Genomic DNA, 17,924 nt, shown 5'->3' on the forward strand with positions numbered 1-17,924 from the left:
ACAGCGTCTGATAGCGTCTGTTCTTTAGCGTCTGTTTTGGGCATTTTCTAGAAGCTTTTGGCCACTGCGCATGTTTCTGCGCAGAAAAAATGAAAGTTATCGGAATGGGAAGGATCGAGCTTTCGCTTTCAATCGATTTAAAATTCGATTCAATTCGATTAATTGTTTATCATTCAGTTATGATGTTGAATGTTCAATTATATGTTTCTTTTCAATTTTATTTAATTATTTAATTTTTCAATCTAATAATCAAAGTAAATGTTTTTTTAAACTTTTTCCATGTATAAACAATACAATAAACAACATCAATGAAGAGGTTATTTTTAACATGTGGATTTGATAAATTAAGTTGTGTTTATGAGTGCTATTTTGGAATTGATCGATTGAACAATGTCTACTTTGTTAAATGTATGAAAAACTTTACATATCAGTTTTATTTATTTGTCATTAACATTATTAATTTTTATTTTCCATTAATCTTCTTTTCAGTGATTTTGTTCGACATTTGTACCACAATAACAAATGTACTTCTTATTTGCATCATGAGTTTGGGTTTGATCACCATTGATTATAATCTCTATTATATAATCTTGGACTGAATAAGCTGTCATTTGGTTTTTTTAAGGTAAAGGAAACATTAATATCTAATTTACTTTACAATTTTTAATTTTTTATCATTGTGAAAAAATTTTTATTAAAATTACTCATTTATTGCTCTAAAAACAAATAATAATGTAAAGTAGCTGAAATCTATAATAATTTTTTATTATTTTTAAGTACTAAACAATTTTATTTTGAAACTGTTAAACTGTTTGGCAGCATAGAAGTGTATGGTCGTAATAGAGGATCAGGAGATATCTTTTGCTGTTTAGGAATCTTCTCTACATTTAGCAGGCAAATTTCTTGATTAGACCTGCAATGATTAATGAAATATTTTTTTAAGGTCCCATAATAAATGGGAATAGAATATACGGAAAAATAATTTATACAGCGAAAAATGGACCTGTATACTTACATTGTACTTTCTCTAGATTGGTCGTAAGTTTCTTTTTGATCCCTAGTGGCAAAATAGACAATACCACAAATACCTTCCTCTGGTAAAATTCCATTGTATACCAATAAGTCATCTACGAGAATCTAAAATATTTCATTGATATAATTATAATGACCAGAACAAATTTTATTATTATCAAACAACTACTAAGAGGTACGTACACCGAATTCTTTAACTTTTCTTTCACGTGTTTTCATATAATTCCAGATTTTTATCATCGAAATGGTTACTGGATAATCAAAAACGACATAAACGCGATTAAGCTAAAAAGCAAAAAAAAAATATGAATAATAATGTATAAGTAAAGTAAGATTTATATGATAAAAATTGTTTAAAACTTTGAATAATTTACTTGTTTCGGTAAAATTGGAGCAAGCCATGAATGTGAGCCATCAATGCAATCATTAACTCCATCAACTAATTTATCAGGTGTTCTAATATCATTCTCTATTCCTTCTATCACATTTACGCTCTCAGGATAAGCAGCAATATCTAAAAAGAAATTCATAAATTAACATAAATTCATAATAAATTTTTACTCATAATAAAAACAACTAACTAACAAATAAAAAAATTGATGTGAAAAATTTAAGTTTGAAATATTTTTTCTCAAAGCTCAAGTATTGGATAAAAAACCAATACTGCTATTAGCTGTTTTCATATAACACCAGTTTTTTTATAGATATTTGTTATTATTTTTATTCTGAGTAATTACATATATTAAAATTTTAAAATACACTTATACATGCATATATTTGTTATTTGTGCATATATATACATAGAAGTGTACATAATTTGTAACAATTACTTTTTTTCATTAATCGTATTGGTTCATTGTTTTCGTCAAATAATTCAATACCATTTAAACCAACATAATAAGGGTCTCCCCAAGTTGAGAATATTACAAACTGATATACGAAGCCTTGAGGGATTAGTGGTGATTCGTAATCCTCACTATTGAGTGCATCTGAAATTTATTAGATAATCATAAATCCTCTCAGAACATTAAAAACTATCTTGTTTATGATATCTTATCATATCATAATGCAATATCATGTTTTAACTTATTTTTAAGTAATATACCTCTCCATAATTTGGTAGAAGCTTCTTTAGAAGTTGCTAACTCTGATGGTAGCGTACTGCAACTGAAATTGGCATTATATTTTGCATCACTTGGCATATCAGTAAAAGTTATTCGTTGAGAAAAATCGTAATGACATGATCCTGGTGCTCTTCTTAAAATATAAGTTTTCGTATTATCTTCAAAAATATTTTCTCCATCTATTTCAATACCAAGTTGTTTTACCTAAGATTGTAAAAAGATTTATCATTAAAATAACAAGATAAAAATTATAAATATATATGTATTTAATATGTAATAAAAGTATTAATCATATGTGATTCATACTCCTCCATAAGAACCTTCGAGAGAAGAATTAAAGTTCCAAAATATTATTCCCATAACAAATACTTTTGAATCAAATTTAATAGTAATTGTTGGAATAGTTTGATAATTAATATCAGTTTTCCACATCAAGTTTGGATCAGTGGTCAAAAAATTTCCATCAATAAGACGTTGAACTTCTTCATCGTTTACATTGCTGGTCAAAGAAATTTGTGATCTGGCAATTTTCGTACCATGATCACCTATTAGCTCAATCCCATTTAATCCTGCAATCATATAAACCAGTTCTAATATCGTCATTAGAATATTATCTAAACAAATACATAGCAAACTCTTCTAAAGTTAGATAACACTTATAGTACTGCTAATTACACATAATTTTACAGATTATTATAACCAATTCTCATAACGAGTCCATTAAGAGGTTCAACTTCGTACAAACATATTTTTAATGACTGTTGAATACAAATAGTCTAACAAACGTTTATTTTGATACGTTAATAGAAGAAAATTTGCAAAGAAAGCACACGCTTATTACCTACTACAACATACAATAACTCTTTCATCATGTTATTCATACTTACCAATTATCTCAAAAGAACCCCAATTACTTAATAAAAATAATTTAATTTCTTTACATGAGATGGACATATTTTTATCACTACTTCCACTATAAGATTGATTATCATTGATGCATTGACTAATGTGTAGTTCGTTCTGTAAATTACACAGTCTACTCAAATTCATTCAATATCTACAAGCAAGGATAAAAAATTTAAACTTATGTAATGACATTAAATGCTTACATTTTTATCGGAGTCACCAGTTATTGGCCTATCTATTTCTCTTTGATCATTATTGGTTTCTTCGTTCAATAATTCATTAAATGTCTTATCGTACTTTAAAATTGATTCTAAAATTTTTTCATCAGTCGTAAACAAAATCGTCTAAAATATTTGTATTTATTAATTAAAATAGTTAAGTTAATCATGTAAATTGTGGTGGTTATGACATACATCACCGTAAGAATTGATATCTGCTGAAATATCTCCAGAGGCTTTGGCAATATCACCATCAAAAATTACTATATTATCTAATTTCATTACAATTCTTTTGGCACCTCGACATGAATGAATTCGTGATTTATTATAATTCTGAAAGAACATTGTTCATGAGATTATGATTCTTCTCTTTTTCTTTCTATTCATTCTTATGATTAGTTATTGTCAGTGATTGATACAACAAAAGATATTGTAAAAGAAATATTGTTTTGATTACCCAGATTCGAATTAAACCAATATAAATATTTTTTGAAAAGACCATAGAAATATAATGATGATTTCCATTTACGAATGGAACTAACCACATGTCTGAATCATTTTTAGTTCGGTAAACTCCATTTATCAAATTATTAATAGAATAATTTCTCGAACTGGATAAAAAATTTCCTTTAGAGCTATTTGAAGTGTAAGAAATCTGTAAAATAAAAATATTCACGACATAATTTATTATTTAAAAAATAGTACACAATTAAGTATATACTATCATTAAATAGCTTAGATCAAATCTAATTGAATTTGATTATTAATTAAGGCATTGGTTTCAGATTCAATCAGAATTGATAATATCAGATTAAAAATGTCTAAATCACACTGTATCAGCTTGTGATTGAATCTGATAATTATCAATTTAATTATCTACATTCGATCACTTGTGATGATGCTTAAGCTAATGCGATATCATGATTTTGTTCAACAAATTATCATGATTGTAATTATCATCCATTTTTGATAGAAATGATATTGATAAATATAATGAATACCGTTGAAATTGATGGTGGTTCTCCAGTTGAAGAGAAAATTTCAATACCGTTAAGACCAACAAATTCTTTGTCACCCCATGTAGATAAAATATCTATTACTAAACGTTGACCAAATGGTAATTCTGGAACTATAAAATCACTAGGTTCTCGTATACTATCTGAAATGACCGTTTTAAATTATTTGGTTTTTATAAATTAAAAAAAATTAATCTGAATTTCTTAGAAATCAACGATCAATTGACAAATTATGTAATTCTTTTTATTTATGAAAAAATAAGGAAAATTTATATTTAAAAATTATCTTACTTCTTGGCGAATTGAAAAAATCATCAATTTTTTCACTAGACGGATAACTTGATTTTTGTATTTCTGTCTCTAATGAATCTAAGCTTAATTTCTTCATTTCATCAGATAAAAAGAAATCAATGCTCGACTTCCTTTTTTCAGATACTAAAGAAGAAGATTCTTGATTGTGTTTCATTAATAAATCATCTTCCAATCGTGTACTAAATTCATCTGAACTCTTGTCTGAAGACAAAAAATCAAATTGCAATGAACTGTTAAACTTGCTCCGTTTTTCTAATAAAGATGCTGATATGCAATTGCTTCCTTTTATTCTAGCGGTAACTTCTTTTTTCATCTCTTCCTCATATTCTTTCTCTTTTTCATCAAAATCAAATTTATCTTTATCATAGGTCTTGGCTCTTCGACCACTTTTTTTTCTGAATTTACTTTTCATCATTATTGGGGAACCTGGTATTACCATTTCGACAGGTAGTGATTTAAATGGTTCATCATCTAGCTTTCTTGCATTTCTAGAAAATATTTTTTCTGCTTTATAGATCAATATTTGATAGTATTATTAAAGCAAAGTTAGATTAATATATATGTCCTGTTACACTAAACTTCATTTATATAATTTTATAATTTTAAAACTGGTTAATGTATTCAAACAATAAAAGTCCTAATGAGTACTTGGAAAGTAATCCCTTTAATTCTTCATATAATCATTAAATTACAATGCTAATTAAATAAATTACTTACTCTGTCATTTCCGCCAACCATGATGGGATTTTTTTTTCATCCTTAGATAAGTTAGAAGATTTAAGAATTTCATCTGAACTTTCCTCCATGTTGTAATAATATTTACACATTAATTAAATTTGGATACTTAATGAAAATTAACACACTTTTTTTTTAAACCCTTTGGCAACCCATTTCCAAACAATAAAATAACTTAACATAAATTAATAATGAATAAAAACAAATCCGAATTATTAGACTCTTACACCATTATTTAAATATTTTCCATAAATAAATATTTTTGAATTTCTGTGTCAACTCCACACACTCATGTTGCGTTGCAATAATAAACATCTATTCAGGAGTTTCTTAATGGAGCACGTTTGTTGATGAAATCGTTGCCATGGTTACGAATTCAGTGTCAATGTTTTTTTCTGTACTCTGTATTTATGATTGTACTAGTATTTCTATTTATATATTTCGTACATGCTAGAATATAAATGAATATAATAGAAATAAAATAAACAATGCAAGTTATATTTGGTTCAATAGCTTGTCTCAGCCAACAATAGTTAACATAAAAGAATACAGTAACATAAATTTAAACGAACTAATACAACAATTAGTTCGTACCAGATCTTTTAAAAAGAATTTCCGTAATATTTAAATTGTAAAAAATATTTGCAACATAATAAAATGAATCATTCGATAATCTCACCTACGTGTTATTTTACCCATAGTAACTGATTATTATTCTGTCAGAAACATTGGAAGTCATAAATGGATGATAATGAAAGTAACTACATATTTAAATCAATAGTCAGTATTAATTTAGAATTTACAATTAAATAAATTTTTGTACAATCGATATGGCAGTATAGTACCAATAATTATAATTCATTTTAATAAATGTAAAACATAAACACATACATTTTTAATTAAAATTAAATTTATAACAACATATTCATTTTTTGAACATAAAATTCACAGCAAACATTACAATTTTAATTTTTCAATGCCATAATAAAGCTTTATCATATTATGCTGATAGGATTAACTTATATATTTAAGCCTTTTTTTAAAATGTAAACAAGTTGTTAGTTATCTAACTAAAATCGTAAATTCGTTAAATTAAATAAAATGTGGTTCACCGTTATTTGGAGATAAATTTTGTAAATTAGTCAATTTTTTTGTTTAAATAATTTTTTCATATGTAGGCCTCTATTATTAATCATTAATACTATCAATATACTTTGAAATAAATAACAGAAAATAGAATGGCATTATTGTAATTATCACGGAAAATATACATAATAAAATGATAATGAAAAACCATACTCTCTGCACTTTTTACATAATTATTATGACAAAATTTATGTATATTTGCAAATTTATTGCATTTTGGCACTTTTCTCGTTAATTTATAATTATAATCCTTTGGAATAAAAGAGAATAAATAATTCATAAACTAGGGTTATTATCTTTCGAACGAAAAAGAAATTTTTTGATGAATATTATGATTTTCCAATTCAATTGCACTACGACCATTGCCTGAATTTGATCTTATCTACGTAATTGGTAGTTTTTTTCGAATTATGTATCAGGTACTCAATTATTTACAATAATTATTATCATCTACCCAATTAAATAGTTATAAACTCGTTTATTTTTCCCTGTTTATAACATTTTTCTTCGTGAATTTAAAATAAATAAATCTTCATTTTCAATAAATTTCTATCAATTTAATTGAAATTTTTTGTTATTCAATATGAATAAAAATAATAATAAAAATTATAGGTTTCTCAATTACTTTAGAATTTGCTCCAGAAAAAGTGCCTAAAAATGTTTTTTATCATCATTACTAATGTTTCATATATAACAATGAAAACAATTCTATATAAGATTAACGAGATGTCATGAAAATCGACAATAGTTAGTATAATAAGTAAGGAGAATAATCTTACAATTGATTTAATGTCAGAAATTCTATAGTTTAGTGTAAAAATTATCACATTCTCATTTTTCTAGAATTACCCTTAGTTTTCATATTCGAATTTCCATCATGGAAAAATTTTATCAAATGTCTAGAGTACCTTACTATTCGATATTTTTATCAAATAATATCTAATGTCCTAGAAATACTAATATTTTTGACGTATTGATTCCAGTAGAAACCCTAACTTGATTAGAATTCATAGTGTTTTGTCAAACTATTCCACTTATTTGGAATCCCAAAACACTACCATTATTTATGAGAATATTTTCATCATAAAATATAATACCTACGTAAAATTTACATAAATCCTTAGAAAATATCATAATCAACTATAACATAATCCGATTAGATTGCATCCCACTAGAGTTAAAGCTCAATAGGTCTGTTGAGAAGATTTGTCGTTACAGGTGTAGAATCTGCGGTAACCGCTGGGTATAAGTGGTTTAATATTGCATAGTAGTGAAATCCAGCTGCTACAGTAACGAATACATGCCAAATAGCATGGGCAAATGGTATACGTCCGTCAGATTTGAAAAAAATTATTCCTGCTATATATATGAATCCACCAGTCTTCAATTCTCTAATATTATCAAATTTATTCTGAAAGTAAACAAATCAGTATTTAATTAAAAGTATTGCGTTTAGTTTTTTTGGAATGTTTTGTACTTACCACTGTCATTACAGCGATACTTGGGCTAACTCCCATGACTAGATAAAAAATAGTTTCTAGCATCTTATATTTCTCATGGAACATTTGCTGATAGAGAATCCCAACAACAGCCATAACCCAAACCAAATATCGCATGGTTGGAATTATGTCGTTATCTGGAAAATCTTCTACCATCAACCACGGAAAATATGTGGCAGCTATAAAAACGTATATCATAGCTCGATCACAACGATGAAGTACGTCTTTTAGTTGTCTAAAAAATGGACAAAAAATTTATATTTTAAATTTTAATAAATCGTTAGATAGTCATCATCAATATCAGCAAAAATTTTTAAACAACAAATTGAATACAAAGTAATTAATGGTTATCAGTGTTATCTGTTTACTCAATAATTAAAAGATATTTCAAAAGAATATAAATCAATTCATTTTCAGTCGAGTGATAAAATTTTTAAATTTAATTAAAGTATTATGCATGAGCATCCTAAGGTACATGAATTTTAATAAAAATTTTTATTTAATTAAAATTATTGATTGGAAATTTTTTTAATAAAGACAATCTATGTACCAATCTGTGAGAAAATATTCAACTATTTATATTGTAAATAATCTGATGACTATTGAGTGTGAGAAATTCATTATTCAGTTCAATGCTAATAAAAAAAATGACAATTACAGTGCGAAAATTTTCCGACCTTGTTAATTATTAGTAAAGTTGCTCCACATATAAAAATGGAATTACATTATTTATATAATTTATATATAATAAAGAGGAAACTCAAAATTACTTGTGATTGCGATAATGCACACAATGGAATGAAGTAGATATCACAAATAAAAGTAATAAAGCGCCTCCATAAACCCATGCTGAAGAGAGCTGAGGCCAAGATGTTGATCGTTGAATTAGCTCTGCTGCTCCCAACAAAGCAGGAACGATCCAAATTCCATGGGTCATTATATTTGCTAGATGCTCTATATAGGTTGGAACATAAGCTTCGTTTGATCTTGCTCGAGGATTCATCCATTTTATTCTGTAGAGATATAATTATTAATTAATATTTTCATATTATTTAATTAATCTTATTTGAGATGATGAATAATTACTTTTATTAATTTGAATAAATTAAATCACAATGCATTATGTTTCTGATCCAATTGAAAATAGCTACATGATTTTCAATTAATACTATTCAGACAACATTTTACAATCCAATGTCAGACAATAAATATAATGAAGTGTTTAGTAGAGAATGTATTTTATTTATAAAAATAACTAAAAAAAAAAGATTCATAAAAATAGAAAAAAGTTGTACAGAACAAAAAAAAATATTGATTAAGTCTTTAAAAGATTTTCTAAATGGATTGACACTGAATTGTTTGATATTTATTTAGAAGATAAATGTTAGCTTTGCTTGAATGGTTTTAACGATAATTGAAATATTGATTTCATTCGTGATACACATGTTTGTGAAAAATATCTATATCGAAAATGATTTCTTGTCTAAACTATTAGCAATTCAAGCAATAAAATCGGTGCTTCTTAAGCAATAACAAAAGAATATACTTCAGCATATCATTTATTATGCAAGCAACATGTTAACTTGTTTTTTTTTTTTATTTTTGAAATAAAGCAGCACAGGAAATTTGAGATGTTGAACTTAGAAACTTGAATATTTTAACCACATAAAATCGTGTTATATAAGTCATTATCTGACCTTTAGTACATAAGCCTTTAACAAAAATGTTATCTAATGCTACAATAAATCTATAAATCCATTAAATGGTTTAACGTGAATTACTTTTCAAATTTAATATACTTTTTTTTATGAACTTTTGAATTTCATTAATTTTTATCATTTACAAGCAGAATTAACTTTAAATTAATTGATAAAATTCTAATATTAGCTGACAATATTAATAAAGACTATTTGATGATTTTAATTAAACAATTTGTCGATTACATGGATTGATAGAAAAAATATATTTTCAGTAGATAACAACAAATTTTTCAAAGTCAAAATTCACACAATTAAAAATAACAGAATTTTAGAATCAGATTAGTGGAAATTAAATTAACTAATTTAATTGATAGTACACTAGAGATTGTAAGTTAATGAAAATGTACTAATTTACGTTAATTTTCACTCAGTTAAGTTTAGAGAGTAATCTTGTAACTCGTTTATTCCAAACATTCATTTTCGAGAACAAATTTTCAATTGTTATCAACAATCCAATTAATTAATTAAACAATTTAAAGTACATTACTCTGTATGACCTTTGAAGATCAAATTTATAAAAGTTTTTAAATAATTGAAGTTTCAATTAAAAAAAAGGTCAGAAAACTATTTTATATCTCAATTTAAATTGATGTCCCTTTATTGAAAGTAATTTGAAATTATTTAAACTCATCACTCATGCATCGAATGAATTTATGAATAAAAATATACGATATGGTATGCAGACGATCGAATGAACCCGATAAATATCTTACTCTCGAAATCGATGTAATCGTTGAAGATTCTTAAAAGGTGCCACGATGAATTGATGAAGGTAGGGTCCATCCATAGTGCACTGATATTTATAATTGAGTGATAATATATTATTAAAAAATGTCAAGCAGAAATATTTAAAAATAAAATTGCTTGTAGATATTAAAAAATAGTATTTACAAAAAAATTAAAAATTTTCTGAATAACAGGTATTCTTTAAAATATTCTTTAAAAAATGCTCTGAAATTGATAATAAAAAAAAATAACTCATATTTTCACTGAATAAAATTGCATTTGTAGTGTGTGCTGCAATTATTGCGTTTTTTTGAAATTACATTCTTATCAAATATACTCTTTATAAGAAAATTAAGTTTTAAATATAAATAGTAAAACGTACATGATAAACATTAATACAAAACCAGTGGTTTATTTGACAAAATAAACGGCAAAAAAAGGATATAATTAATTGTAATAATTTATTATTTTCTTACTTTTAAAGCTTATAGAAAAATGTCATAAAAGATCAAATAACATATAAAAATTGTAAAAAAAAACAGATCAGAGGTGGACAACCTTTGCTTCCTTGATTGCATGTATTTTCATTGGCGTAAGTGACAGACACTTTGGAGCCCATTTAAATTCTGCATGAATTTGTCATTCTTAGCTTCAAAAAATCAAAAGTTGTCTAACTCTTATGAATTATGAAATGTGCAAGAAATTAATTGTTCATAGGTATTAACATACCTCTATGCGTTTAATTTATATAATATTAACAATATATTATATTTTATATCTTATAAACCTAAGCACATACAGGCATTATGCCTTGAAAATTACTTGAGGATGTTGAAATGCGTCAATATTACTTGATGAGTACTAACTATGAAAGCACACACTACCTCACTGCGTTCAAAGTAAAGAGCAAAACTGAGCAACGATTATTCAGTACGTTATGTATTTGTTCCATTCTTTATACCCCTCTTTCGAAATTATTCTTTCATTATATCCATTTCTACTAATAATATCAGAGAATACAGAAGGGGAAAACTAACCTCTATTGATTTTTTGCATTGGTTTGGCATCTTTTTATTCACTGTTGGTAACTCAATTGACGTTTATTTGCCCACATTATTTTCAAAATAATAAATTACTATTGAACTTGAATGATTTTAATCAGTACAATTAAAATGATCTATTATTTTTTATTAAAATTCATAGTTTTATTATGAACGTAATTTTCAAGATTAAAGTTGGAGCGTAAATTAATTCGTAATAAAAATTCTTGTTTTTTAATTCTACGTTTAAATATTTATTAAATGTTTTTTATCGCTATAAAAAATTATTTTAAAAGATTTTTCAAGATTTTTAAAGAAGAATATTTATGATATTTGTATGTTTTTTTAGCGAAACAATCACTTACTTTTTTAGATAATTTAAAAAACCTCAACATTATACAAGTTTCCGTGGTGTAGCGGTTATCACATCTGCCTAACACGCAGAAGGTCCCCGGTTCGATCCCGGGCGGAAACAATTTTTTTCATTATTTACTCTATTTTTAGTTTATTTTTTTTTTGTTTTTATGATATCAAATTGAATCTATAAATATTTTAGTTCCATAATTTTTTAGTAGAAAAATTAATATTCAGCAACAAATACAATATACATTGAATAGTGCAAGTAATTTAAATATTTCGCGCCAAAAATACCAACTAAAGATAATTAAAATATTTGTAGGATCTTCAGCTCTCTTTGTTATCATTTATCTATAGTGAACGGAGTAAAAGTTTATGTACAATATATCATATTGTAACACCTATATATTTTCAGATCTCTATATCAAAGTACATATACATGTATGTATACATATTGCGCGCATTAGTGCAAAATCAGAAGCTAAAATAAAGTTATTACGCGCTTTGATTAATCTCCAGTATACAACGTAGTAGTCCAGAGCAAAATTCCACAAGAACGGTAAAAATAAATAGCAAGAAAAACAGCATTAAATACTGGTAAATACCATAGAAAATAGATTAAAATATTCTAACCAACATTTTCTATTTACATTTAAATTTTATTTTAATACTGTCTACACCCACGCCCGACCTTTTAAGCCAATACTTCGCTTTAACTTGAATTACTCATTCAAAAATGATAGAAAAAATGTTTATACTACTCATCTAAAGCATAAACAAAAGAACGTTTTGTGTAGTGAAATTTTTATCTATAAAAATTTCCTTAGTAATTATTTTCAATTATTATTACACCTTGGTAATTGAAAAATTCTTTTTATAAATAAACAAATAAATGAATTTTAAAATGTCTATGCTTATAATTATTTCGAAGAATTCATGCATGTTTTTAAGTCTGTGCATACACACATATTTCCTCATATATACACACCAAATTATTAATCTATATCAATCGTATTGAATTTAGAATTTAATTACAATATTAATAAAAGAAATGAAACTTATTGCAAGTATTTGTTTCTTTTTCTAATTCTAATAATAATAACATTTCAATTAGTCTAAAGAAATAAAAAAAAAACGTACCATAAGTCTCATTGTTGTCATCATTGGCAGTCATTTATTATTCGTTTAATTAATGGATGATGATTGTGTCTATTTTACTCATTATATTGTTACTTCCTAGTTATAATAATGTTAATGTTTCATTGCAAGAAATGATGATTTGATGCCAGGCTATCAATGGGTCAAGTACAATACTAAATACGGAATCAAAGAGTAAAAGAGTGTCAGTGTGTTCATGTTTGATTAGAATCTACTGTTTGTTAAGAGTTTTTTTCTAATTTTTATTTGAAATTACTTTTTTGATGCGCAATTTGTTTGATTTTCTCTTAGAACTCAACTGGAGTATGATCACTTGTCTACGAAGATCATTCGAAGATTTGAGATTAATTATTAATGTAAAATGCCACCGAAGCAGAGGAAAATAGCTATTATGGGATATAGATCTGTAGGAAAATCTTCATTAAGTATTCAATTTGTTGAAGGACAATTTGTAGATTCTTATGATCCAACTATTGAAAATAGTAAGTAAACATTTCGGAGAAAAATTGAATTTACTATTATTATTAAATAGTAGTCAACATAATTTTTGTCTTTTTTAATTATGACTATTTTCAATGCCATTAAATTTTATTAAAGTATAATCAACTTGAATAATTAAATCTTTTCTAATTTAAAAAGCAATTATGTCGATTTCCACATTGTGGTAATTAATTTCTTGACAATTACTTTTATTAAATGATAGTTTCTTAGCTAACATAATTGATATTTTAATAAATCTATAAAAATCTAATTAGTTGATTAAATTATCTGAAATATTGCAGACCTCAAGTATTGAATAAAATTATTATCAAATCCAAAAAGAGTTAAAATTAAATTATTTCATTGTAATGAAAAGTTTCTGTACGTCAATGTAATATTGATTGGAAACGAATAACATGTTTTCTATAAATTTAATACAATTTAATGATTTAACATATCTAACAATCATTTAATTTGATTGTAAAATGATTTACTTTATTATTTAATCAAGCTTATTGCATTGTTGGTTATTTTTTCAGCTTTTACAAAGAGTACACGTGTACATAGCCAAGATTATGAACTTAAATTAGTTGATACAGCTGGTCAAGATGAATATAGTATATTTCCTACACAGTATTCTATGGATATTCATGGCTACGTATTAGTATATAGCATAACAAGTGCTAAAAGCTTTGAAGTTGTACAGATTATTTATGACAAATTACTTGATATGACTGGAAAAGTTCAGTGAGTAATATTTTACACAAATTAACCGTACCAATCAATATCATCATTATCATTATTATTTAAAAATCAATTTGAAAAAGATTAAGCTTGAAAAATTAGCGTTAATACAAATTATGTTCACAGTGTCCCTATTGTGTTGGTGGGAAACAAAACAGATTTATATGTAGATCGAATGGTGACTACTGAACAAGGAAAAAAGTTAGCTGAAAAATGGCAAGCTGCGTTTCTGGAAACCAGTGCAAAACAAAATGAATCAGTTGCAGATATATTTCACACGTTGCTGATAGCAATTGAAAAAGCTGATGGAAATGTTCAAGAAAAATCAAATTGTTTAATATCCTAAATGAATTATTTAATTAAATAATTAATTAATTAATAGAAGAAAATATAAACTTAAAAAATTTAAAAAATAGACCGAGATACCATTCTGTAGATTCAATGTGTTTGTTCATCACCAGAAAGGTCACGATAAAATATTTGCATTTAATTATCAATTATTATTAATATTAAGTATTTCCCCTCATTTTTCTTCTTCACTTCTTCTGACTCTTCTGAACATTACTTGTAAATATATATTATTATAGTTTTGTCATGAAATAAAAAAAAGATAGTAGATATGATTATTTTTTGTAAAGAAAAATATTTTTTCTATGTCAACGATTTTGAAGATTCATGAGGTAATTTATGATATCGTTGAAATTTATTTTCTCTGAGCTTCATAGCATTATTAGAATTTGAAACTTTTGTTTTTGTATTACAGAAACAAATCGAGTATTTTGTTAATTTACTCGTAAAAATATAATGTTTATTTACTTACAATATGACTTGAATATCATTTAGGTATTGTCAACCTGTTACATATCATAATTAACTTCTCCCATAATTCTGGGTTTTATTAGATACAGATTTCTTGAGTGTTTATTTCTCTTGTAATTTTACTTTATATCATGACAAGATCATTTAACAGCATATTAATCTTATTTCCAGGGAACAGTTCATTTTAATCATCAATTATTCCGTACTAACAATTACTAATATTTCACTAGATCTTTTGTAAACTTTTATTTATCTGTTAATTCAAAATCTCAATAACAAATAGGTAACATTTACATTAGTAAACATTCTTTTGGATTGATTTGCAAATAAATTACTATGATGAACAGATTTTAATTAACAAAATTGTACGATCAATTTATTATGATTGTATTTTTATAAACAAATATTATGTTTGGTTTTTATACATTCTATTTTGCAAGAACAAATGAATCGTTACTTTTTGCTTTCGAACTTTTGAGTTAATTACAATATTTGTATGCAGTTGAGCGTTATTATTACTTAATACAATAAAAAGGTGTTCAATTTTTCGTCAAACTCTTTGTATTCTTTTACTTCAAGTCGTAAATATTCATTTAAAAAACAAATATTTGATAAGAAGAAAGAAAATTAATTAGTTTTGAATCAACATCCATTGTTTTAACTAAGCAAATATAACTTCTTCAATGTTCCATATATTGCAATATTTTATGAGCTATATGTATATATGAAAAATCATTAATATTAAGAGTATAGTTAAGTATCTATTAAATGAAAATTTTCCGCATTGATCGACGTGTATCATCTTCTTTTCTGAAAGAAATTTTAAAAAATAGAATTTGTGGATCTTTTGTGTGTTACGAGCCAACGAAGAACATGTACCAACGCATGCGCAAGATCATGGTCGTCTCTGCTCCAAAAAGTCAACATGTTTATATTCATTCGTTTATGATAACATACATTGCATCAATGATGTAATAAATTATTAGAGTACAGTACATAAGAATACTTACATACGCTTAATTTTTTAGTTGCACCGCAATAAAATAAAAGCAGGAAAAATTCAAAAATTATGTGATAATTCTGTGATGGTTGTGATTGATTTATAAACTGTCAAAATTTTAATTACAAAATAATATTGATCTATTTTGTGCGTATCGAAAACAATTCAATTACTTGACTATTTTTATACTGTAAAATCACGCAATTATTTTCGAAAATATTTTATTATAATTTATATTAGACAAACATCAGAAAAATGTTTAGAACAGTGCATACAAATATTTCAAAATATCACGTGAACCTGCCGTGTAGTGCCTGTGTGAGTAAATTTATGATAACATGAAAATCTTTGAATAGGAACAACTTGCTTATGAATAAAAATGAAAATACTAAATATTAACTAATAATAAATTTTTTTATAGATAAAAAGTTATTCAAAAGTAGCAACTGATAAGGAATCTTTTAAGAAAAAATTAGAAGACGGCCCTAACCTTGATGACTTTCTATCAGAATCATCATCTAAATATGAAGGCAAACTAAAATTAGAAAAAGGAGAAAAAACAAGATTACGATTACCACCATGGCTAAAAACAGAGATTCCTATTGGTAAAAATTATGCAAGAATCAAAGAACAATTGAGAACTTTGAAACTAGCAACTGTTTGTGAAGAAGCTCGCTGTCCAAACATTGGAGAATGTTGGGGAGGTGGAGAACATGGTACAGCTACTGCGACCATAATGTTGATGGGTGATACATGCACTCGAGGTTGTCGATTTTGTTCTGTTAAAACAGCAAGAACTCCACCACCACTTGATCCTAACGAGCCTGTAAATACAGCAGCAGCGGTAACAAGTTGGGGGCTTGATTACATTGTTTTAACGTCAGTTGATCGTGATGGTAAATTAAAAAAAATTATAAAACAATTATATTTTATGTTAAATAATGATAAATTTTTTTTTCATACTTTATTTTTTTTATTCAAGATTTACCTGATTATGGTGCGAAACATATCGCAGAGTGTATAAGAGAATTAAAAAAAAGAAGTAGTATCCTCGTGGAAGCTTTAGTACCTGATTTTAGTGGAAAAGAAGATTGTATACAAGAAATAGTAGATTCAAAACTAGATGTCTTCGCTCACAATATTGAAACTGTTGAGAGACTTACGCCTTTTGTTAGAGATCGACGAGCACGCTATGAGTAAGTGAAAAAAAATATTACTTTGAGTGCTAGTTATTTAAAAATGATTTTTTCTTTAGACAGTCGTTGAGAGTTCTCAAAAGTGCGAAGCAAATGAATCCAGCCTTGATAACTAAGTCTTCAATTATGCTTGGACTTGGGGAAACAGATGAAGAAGTTAAAACAACTATGAAAGATCTCCGGGAAGCTGGAGTTGATGCTTTGACTCTTGGCCAATATATGCAACCAACAAAAAGGCATTTGAAAGTGATAGAATATGTTACACCTAAGAAGTTTCAAGCTTGGCAAAAATACGGAGAGGAATTAGGTTTTCTTTACACTGCTAGTGGTCCATTAGTCAGATCGTCTTATAAAGCAGGCGAATACTTCCTTACTAACATCCTTAAAGAGCGTCAAGGTCAAAGTGCTAGTAGTACATCTCCATCTAATTGATGATGTAGTCTTTAGTAATGACTTATTGAATTATATTATTTATTGCTACTAAATTATTTATTTATTAGTAATTTTGTCTTGAAAGACTTTTCAAGTTTGATCAAGTTAATTCTCTAATCCTTTTCTGAATAAAATTAGTACTAAATATTTTAAATCATGACAAAGGCACAATATTATAAATTTACCGCTAAAAATAGTGATTTTGACATGCATAAAAAATGATT

At 26.1% G+C, this 17,924-nt stretch overlaps 4 protein-coding genes and 1 non-coding gene across 6 annotated transcripts; 3 read left to right on the forward strand and 2 right to left on the reverse strand.

Moving 5' to 3' along the window:
- Window positions 1-733: 733 nt before the first annotated feature.
- LOC118068777 (protein KIAA0556-like) lies at window positions 734-5,841 on the reverse strand. The gene is made up of 14 exons (XM_035086443.1): window positions 5,326-5,841; window positions 4,588-5,096; window positions 4,282-4,439; window positions 3,738-3,935; window positions 3,476-3,613; window positions 3,266-3,406; window positions 3,044-3,176; window positions 2,463-2,725; window positions 2,138-2,360; window positions 1,863-2,021; window positions 1,407-1,546; window positions 1,216-1,317; window positions 1,016-1,137; window positions 734-913 (listed from the first exon to the last, which is right to left on the reverse strand). Exons 1-14 carry the CDS (start codon window positions 5,433-5,435, stop codon window positions 790-792), a joined length of 2,520 nt encoding a protein of 839 aa, XP_034942334.1. The 5' UTR covers window positions 5,436-5,841; the 3' UTR covers window positions 734-789.
- Window positions 5,842-6,875: 1,034 nt separating this feature from the next.
- On the reverse strand, window positions 6,876-11,493 carry LOC118068805 (monocyte to macrophage differentiation factor). The gene is made up of 5 exons (XM_035086483.1): window positions 11,204-11,493; window positions 10,462-10,541; window positions 8,759-9,001; window positions 7,971-8,223; window positions 6,876-7,900 (listed from the first exon to the last, which is right to left on the reverse strand). Exons 2-5 carry the CDS (start codon window positions 10,533-10,535, stop codon window positions 7,667-7,669), a joined length of 804 nt encoding a protein of 267 aa, XP_034942374.1. The 5' UTR covers window positions 10,536-10,541; window positions 11,204-11,493; the 3' UTR covers window positions 6,876-7,666.
- A 423-nt stretch (window positions 11,494-11,916) lies between these two features.
- Window positions 11,917-11,989, forward strand: TRNAV-AAC (transfer RNA valine (anticodon AAC)). Its single transcript has one exon. It is a non-coding gene; the product is annotated as a tRNA-Val (tRNA).
- Window positions 11,990-12,301: 312 nt separating this feature from the next.
- Rheb (Ras homolog enriched in brain) lies at window positions 12,302-15,075 on the forward strand. 2 transcript variants are annotated; one of them, XM_035086485.1, is made up of 5 exons: window positions 12,302-12,468; window positions 13,141-13,213; window positions 13,321-13,511; window positions 14,049-14,256; window positions 14,380-15,075. In XM_035086485.1, exons 3-5 carry the CDS (start codon window positions 13,391-13,393, stop codon window positions 14,597-14,599), a joined length of 549 nt encoding a protein of 182 aa, XP_034942376.1. In that variant the 5' UTR covers window positions 12,302-12,468; window positions 13,141-13,213; window positions 13,321-13,390; the 3' UTR covers window positions 14,600-15,075. The 2 variants fall into 2 exon arrangements, with proteins under 2 accessions (XP_034942376.1, XP_034942375.1); XM_035086484.1 differs by lacking the exon at window positions 13,141-13,213 and having other exon boundaries at window positions 12,303-12,468.
- Window positions 15,076-15,927: 852 nt separating this feature from the next.
- On the forward strand, window positions 15,928-17,756 carry Las (lipoyl synthase, mitochondrial). Its single transcript, XM_035086473.1, has 4 exons — window positions 15,928-16,390; window positions 16,494-16,968; window positions 17,055-17,268; window positions 17,328-17,756. The coding sequence occupies exons 1-4, from the start codon at window positions 16,328-16,330 to the stop codon at window positions 17,698-17,700; spliced, it is 1,125 nt and encodes a 374-aa protein (XP_034942364.1). The 5' UTR covers window positions 15,928-16,327; the 3' UTR covers window positions 17,701-17,756.
- Window positions 17,757-17,924: the final 168 nt, after the last annotated feature.

Source organism: Chelonus insularis, unplaced genomic scaffold (genome assembly GCF_013357705.1).
Source record: "Chelonus insularis isolate UGA/USDA-ARS -01 unplaced genomic scaffold, ASM1335770v1 contig_401_pilon, whole genome shotgun sequence".
Lineage (NCBI taxonomy): Eukaryota > Metazoa > Arthropoda > Insecta > Hymenoptera > Braconidae > Chelonus > Chelonus insularis.

Excerpts from the sequence above, each read along its gene's own strand:
- LOC118068805 (XM_035086483.1), bottom strand. The coding sequence starts at position 10,535 with ATGGATGGACCCTACCTTCATCAATTCATCGTGGCACCTTTTAAGAAT. Across the intron at positions 9,002-10,461 it reads CGATTACATCGATTTCGAGA|AATAAAATGGATGAATCCTC; the intron begins GTAAGATATTTA and ends ATATCTCTACAG. Across the intron at positions 7,901-7,970 it reads GTATCGCTGTAATGACAGTG|AATAAATTTGATAATATTAG; the intron begins GTAAGTACAAAA and ends GTTTACTTTCAG.
- Las (XM_035086473.1), top strand. The coding sequence starts at position 16,328 with ATGTTTAGAACAGTGCATACAAATATTTCAAAATATCACGTGAACCTG. Across the intron at positions 16,391-16,493 it reads ACCTGCCGTGTAGTGCCTGT|ATAAAAAGTTATTCAAAAGT; the intron begins GTGAGTAAATTT and ends ATTTTTTTATAG. Across the intron at positions 16,969-17,054 it reads AACGTCAGTTGATCGTGATG|ATTTACCTGATTATGGTGCG; the intron begins GTAAATTAAAAA and ends TTTTTATTCAAG.
- LOC118068777 (XM_035086443.1), bottom strand. The coding sequence starts at position 5,435 with ATGTGTAAATATTATTACAACATGGAGGAAAGTTCAGATGAAATTCTT. Across the intron at positions 2,726-3,043 it reads GGGTTCTTTTGAGATAATTG|GATTAAATGGGATTGAGCTA; the intron begins GTAAGTATGAAT and ends ATATGATTGCAG. Across the intron at positions 1,138-1,215 it reads GAAAAGTTAAAGAATTCGGT|ATTCTCGTAGATGACTTATT; the intron begins GTACGTACCTCT and ends GAAATATTTTAG.
- Rheb (XM_035086485.1), top strand. The coding sequence starts at position 13,391 with ATGCCACCGAAGCAGAGGAAAATAGCTATTATGGGATATAGATCTGTA. Across the intron at positions 13,512-14,048 it reads TGATCCAACTATTGAAAATA|CTTTTACAAAGAGTACACGT; the intron begins GTAAGTAAACAT and ends TTATTTTTTCAG. Across the intron at positions 14,257-14,379 it reads GATATGACTGGAAAAGTTCA|TGTCCCTATTGTGTTGGTGG; the intron begins GTGAGTAATATT and ends TTATGTTCACAG.